Below are 6,000 nucleotides of genomic sequence, written 5' to 3' on the forward strand. Positions count from 1 at the left end.
CTATTAGATTCATTTGATTACGATTACCATTTTATTAAGTTTAATATAAATATTTAAAATATCTTATGTTTTTTTGTAAAATTGATGAGTATTATAAATTTAATTTAATTTTTTTGTTAAATTATTGAATATTAAATATTCAATAATTAAAAATACGTGTCCTAAATTAAAAATATTTTTTAATATCAAAACGTGTCCTAACGTATTAAAATTTAACACTTTTTAAAATTAACGTGTCAAAGTATCATATTTCATGTCCAGAGTGTCGGTGCAACGTAGTGGTAACAATAATCAACGCAAGTACAGATTAGAACCCAACAATAAACTTGTGATTTTTGTATCCTGACATTGCTTTATCAGAGACCTACAAACAGTTCCCCCAAACAGTTTCCAATTCATTGAATCTTAGGGCATGTTTGGTGCATAGTATAGGATAAGATCTGATAGTATAAGACCTGATTGTATAAGACCTGATTAAATTTTAATACTATCCAGCGTTTGGTATGACATTGTATAAGATAATTTCCTCCAATATTTTAAAAATTAATATATTAAAAAAAGAGTAAATACCCTTTTTGGTCCCCAGCAAATTTCACGATGCCCACTTTAGTCCCTAGCAAATAAAAAGGCTCATTGTGGTTCCTAAGAAATTCAAAATGGATTCATTTAGTTGAAATCGTGGTCCCTCACAAATTCAAAAAAGACCCATATTAGTCCCTAAAAGGACTAAAATGGGTTCATTTTGAATTTCTTAAGGACCACGATGTGCCTTTTTATTTGCTAGGGACTAAAGCGGGCGTCATGAAATTTCCTGAGGACCAAAATGGGTATTTACTCTTAAATTTTTTTATTTTAATATATAAATGTTGAAATGATATATTAGTTCTTGGGAATTGTACTTGTAAGCAATATTAATGCATCAACCCCTTATCAGGCCTAATCCACCACTCCTAGGCCGGATTAAGTTATACATCATTTTGGTCCTGCTGTACAAGCTTATACTATACGATGGTCACACTAAACAACTGAAAATGTCATAACGTATAATATAAGCTTATACTATCAGACCTTATACATCACACCAAACATGCCCTTAGAATTCACCATCTCGTGAACTAATCAAAGTGGGTGAAGGTAAAAATTGGTAAAGGAAGAGAGTGTGAGAAAGAAAGAACCTTCGAGAATAGATTGAAGCCGAGAGAGATCTGAATAATAGAGGAAGAGAGAGTGACGACGATGGACAGCGCTGCAAACACCACGAAGAACTCAGACCTCAACGTTCGAAAGACCCCTCTTTTTGCAAAATAAGCTATAAGAGCTTTTAAAAAAGCTCCTCCCCAGAGCTTTTTTCATAATATCTTTTTCTTTGTTATAAAAAAAGGAAAATATTACTCTCTTTTTACATGAGGTAACTTATCTCATTTTCTCTCACTTCAATTTTCGCACCTCACTTTTTTCTTCTTTTTCTTTTTTCTTGTAATGGTGGGACCCACTCATTTTCTCTCTACCACATAAGATAATTATCTTATGTGGAAGGAGATTAATAAAACCCATAAAAAAGAGCTTTTTAATATAAGAACTTTTCATAAAACTTGTTTGGCCTGACTTCTGCTTATAAGTAATTTTTGGCTTAAAAAAAAAATTCAAACAGTCACCTAATATTCCAAAAAGCAAATCACAGTGTTTGCGATTTGCGACGACGTAGCACAAGGTTAGCAGTGGAATAAGAATAATAAGTAGGACTAAATAGACTTTTCACCTTTATTTATATACGAGCATTAGGGTTTCTATACAGGCGTGTTCAAACTTTGAAAGGATTTTGTTTGGCTGTGTAGTTTGTAGAGAGAGAGAGAGAGAGAGAGAGAGAGCGAGCGATGGGAGTGTTCACATTCGTGCTGCGCAAATCCGGTGGCGAATGGACGGCGAAACAGCATTCCGGCGATATTGAAGAGTCGTCTCCGTCGACCTTCGAGATCCAAAGGAAGCTCGTTAAGGCCGCTCTCGCCACCGATTCCTCCGGTGCTGTTCAGTCCTCTTTCTCTACTGTTTCCCCTTCCTCTGCCGTTTTCCAGGTACTCTTCTCATCACTTTGTATCAACACTTTCAATTAACATTTCCTGGATTCTCGATCTTATTTATTTATTTATTTGGATCTCTTTGCTCATAGTTATTTAGTTTCTATAGCGTTTTTTCTGCAATGCGATTTTAGAATCTTCACTTATTTATGTTTTCGTTCTGCTACTTTTCACTTCCGAATCTGAGATAGTTGGCTGTTGGTGCATTTCGTGTCTTAAATTATGTTCTGCTGATGCATTGCGAGTCTGGCTTCTATTTTCTTTTATTCTTCGTGTGTGCACGTGCGTATTTGTGTGACTAGGAGATAATAACGGATTTTGTGTCATTACACTATGAGAGTGGAATCGGATTTTCCATTCCATAGGATTCATATTAGTATAATGGATCTATTCATATGTTTGGTATGTTAGTATTGATAAAAAAAATGTAGAATGGAAAATTAATTTGTAGTCTTTTCGGTAAAATAGAATGGTTTAGTTGAACCGGAATGGAGAACTTTTTTTCACATTTATGATGAAATACTTATCACTACAATTTAAGAAATGACGGTCTCCTTTTCAAGCATCCAACTTAACATTGGAATGACTTGAGCATCCTTGATAAGTATAATGTATGTGGTGGCAGATCTTCGATATGAAAATTTCTGAAATCCTGTAGACCTCCATTATCTCATCTTCAACTAGGAGCTGATTTTGTTTCTGGTGTGCTAAAACAGGGGGTGTTGTGTGCTTGTGTTTGGTTTTGAATGTTTGGATTTTGGGGGAGTTGGTTTGGTCTTATTGTTGTGCGAAATTTTGGAATTGCTTGTCTGACTTGGCTGTATGTGGATTGACCGTTTGAGGGTTTGGCCTACATAACTACATTGAAGCTTGGTGTGTGCTGTCTGTGTTCACAGTGGGTGTGAATGGAGATTAAAGGGGGTGTAAGCTGATGGTGAATTTGGGTTCTTTGGCAAGGAGAGGTTCCATGGTTCTATTTTGGTTTGGACTGTGGGGAAGAACTTGCCACTTGGTGGCCGTGGGCACTTTGAAGAGCATAGTAGGCATGTCTATAGTCCATAGGCACTTTAGCTTTCCTAAACTTTCTATTCAAGCTCGTTATTGAATGTGTTGTGTGCAGATGCTTGTTGAATACTTACGTTTTGATGATGGCCTTCTTCCTCGTTTGCTTATATATATTATTCAACCACAAGATTCATCACTAATCATCCTATATTGCCTTGGTTAATTGTTTTGCTCAGGTGGTTGTGGGTGGTGCAGTATTTGTTGGAGGCGGTGTAGCTGCAGCAGCTGCTCCTGCAGGAGGTGCTGCTTCAGCTGGCGAGGCTGCCCCGGTTGCAGAGAAGAAAGAAGAAAAGGTTGAGGAAGAGGAGGAGGATGATGATTTGGGATTGTCACTCTTCGATTAGAGTTTTCTTGTTACTTATTTTTTTCGTGGACACTTCTTTAGTTTTATGGTAGAAGTTATTTATTGGTTCACACCAGATTAATAGTACTTCTGGTCTAATAGAATTTCGTGCGGAGACCTCAATAATATTTAGTGTCTTTTTTAGTTTTTACTATTCTTATTTTTTTAAATGTGCCTCGTCTTTATATTTGTGTGAATTGATTAGTTTATTTTATGATTAGTAAAAAAATTGAAAAGAATTTTAGAAAAATTATATATTTCCATAAATAATCGTTACCGCACTTGTTACTGCATTTCATAGTTTTCAATATTTCTGGTAATAATTATACCGTCATTTGACATTTTTTCCTGGTTATCTGAATGGATCCACTTACCGAGTGGGTCTTGACTGGGTCGGCTTTTTTTTATCTGAATGGATCCAATTATGCAATCATTCCCGTCTTCAGTGTTGCCTTGCGATAATTGTTTGAGCTGGTAAACAGTACTAAGAATAGATTGAAATTTGGAATCAGTAAAAGTAACTGCAGATCGAGAATGGTAAGACTCGCACCCTAAATCATGGTGTATATCTGTTTTTACTAATAGCTTCGTTTTGTTTTGACGTATGGGAGTGGCGTGCAGAGAATTTCATACAGAGGATCACCACAACAGTACTAGATTTATCATTTTTACGCTTACAACATAGACGCTTTTTGCAAGAACGATGATATTAATACTTTTACTTGTTTCTGTTGTCGGTTACAACTTTTATTTGTTATTTTTAGTCGCTTTCTAAAACCACATTTTGTTTAATTGGCAAGCAATGACTGAGGGTGCGGCTAACTTTATAAAGAGCCGCAAATTCGAATGGTGGGACGGCAAATTCGAATGGTGGGACGGCAAAATGATGACACCGCAAACTTGCTTCCTAAACCTGTTTTGTTATATCCTCATAACTTATCTTCCTAATATTTGATAAAGATATCAAACGAAAAATAAATTAGTCAATACTTCAAAAATATAAAATATAATTACTTTCTTAATTTAGTTGTTGAGAATATTGAACTGATACATTAAAATGATTTAGAATTATTTTAACAAAACCGTAATTTTAATTTCTTTTAATAAATTATTTTGATAATCCTTTTTTTTTTTTATAGCCAAAAGGGTCAGAGTCCCAATAACAAAAACAAACAAAACAAAGACAAAACATCAAAACAAAAACAGAAGCTATTGGATCACCCGAGCTCGCGGTCTTCCTACTCCAGTAAGATCAGTCAGATAAATAACGTGAATGCCAGGTACGGGTGGCAATACGGGTCAACACGACACGACACAGACAACACGCGAACACGAAACCGCTTGACCCGTACACGACACGTTTTATTGACGGGTCAAAAAACACGAATCCGGACACGACCCGCTGCGTGTCGACACGACATAACACGGCAAAATTTGAAAAAAAAATTAAAAAAAATTTACTGTAAATTTTTTTGTTTTTAAAAAAAAATAGCTTTTCACTGTGATTGAAATCCAATTTTAGTTTTGCAATAGCTTCCGAGTGGGATTCATTTTGCTTTAATAAATTTTTTTGTTTTTAAAAAAAAATAGCTTTTCACTGTGATTGAAATCCAATTTTAGTTTTGCAATAGCTTCCGAGTGGAATTCATTTTGCTTTAATAATTTTTACTTTCTTATCCTTGATAAGAATTAGTAGAATGAATAAATTAATAAATAAGGTTGTTAATTCAAACAACTAAAACTAAAATCAAATCCTGCCTAATTTGAGTGGATATCAAAATACTCATGGATTTCAAAATCAAATAAGTCCTTACTTTAAAACTTCAAGAACAAGGAAAAAAAATCAAATCAATTCCAAAAACTAGTCATCCGGAACATATTCTCATCGACAATGAGAGAAATCAAGCGAAATAAGGTCGACGTGAATCTGATTATTCAAACCAAGCTTAAACTCCATGATCTTCTAAAAAACCAAGTCATTGTACAAAAATTATCCACAACTCAACGAATCAAACAAGAATGGCCTTATAATAAGTTTAATTTCGCTGAAAAACTAATCACATATATAGCTGATTTTTGTTCGAAGTAATAAGAAATTTCATGCTTCCCAAAACCCAGAACCCAAAAACAAATTGATGAGAAAAAAATAAATAAAGATCAAACCTTTATGACTTAGCCAACTGGATTTCAAAACAAAACACAAACTTTTATTCAAAGTTGTAAACTTTCAATGCACCAAACACAAAAGGAAGAAAGCAAAATGAAGGGGCTGGTGGGAGTGTGGCATTTTATCTAACACCTCCCAAGCAGATGGTGCGCACATGAGACGGTGGTGGCTGATTAAGATGGCACAATTGAACATCGAACAGGGAATAGAGACGAACAAATAAGGCTACCGTGAGGTGGTGCGGCGACGCAGTGGCTGGCGGACAGGCGAAGGTGTTGTGTGGGCGAGAGAGAGACAAAGACTACCGTGAGGGAGAGGCAGACATGAAGACCGGAGGGTGTTTGGATAAC

The 6,000-nt window shown here is 35.3% G+C and overlaps 1 protein-coding gene across 1 annotated transcript; it reads left to right on the forward strand.

The window, feature by feature from the left end:
* The first annotated feature begins 1,809 nt into the window (after positions 1-1,809).
* LOC133314783 (large ribosomal subunit protein P3-like) lies at positions 1,810-3,672 on the forward strand. Its single transcript, XM_061516306.1, has 2 exons — positions 1,810-2,072; positions 3,317-3,672. Exons 1-2 carry the CDS (start codon positions 1,875-1,877, stop codon positions 3,482-3,484), a joined length of 366 nt encoding a protein of 121 aa, XP_061372290.1. The 5' UTR covers positions 1,810-1,874; the 3' UTR covers positions 3,485-3,672.
* The last annotated feature ends 2,328 nt before the right edge of the window (positions 3,673-6,000 follow it).

This window comes from Gastrolobium bilobum, unplaced genomic scaffold (genome assembly GCF_033153095.1).
Source record: "Gastrolobium bilobum isolate Gb01-03AN ecotype WA unplaced genomic scaffold, APGP_CSIRO_Gbil_v1 utg136585, whole genome shotgun sequence".
Lineage (NCBI taxonomy): Eukaryota > Viridiplantae > Streptophyta > Magnoliopsida > Fabales > Fabaceae > Gastrolobium > Gastrolobium bilobum.

Coding starts and splice junctions, on each gene's coding strand:
- LOC133314783 (XM_061516306.1), top strand. CDS start 1,875: ATGGGAGTGTTCACATTCGTGCTGCGCAAATCCGGTGGCGAATGGACG. Junction 2,073..3,316: donor CTTCCTCTGCCGTTTTCCAG/GTACTCTTCTCA, acceptor TGTTTTGCTCAG/GTGGTTGTGGGTGGTGCAGT.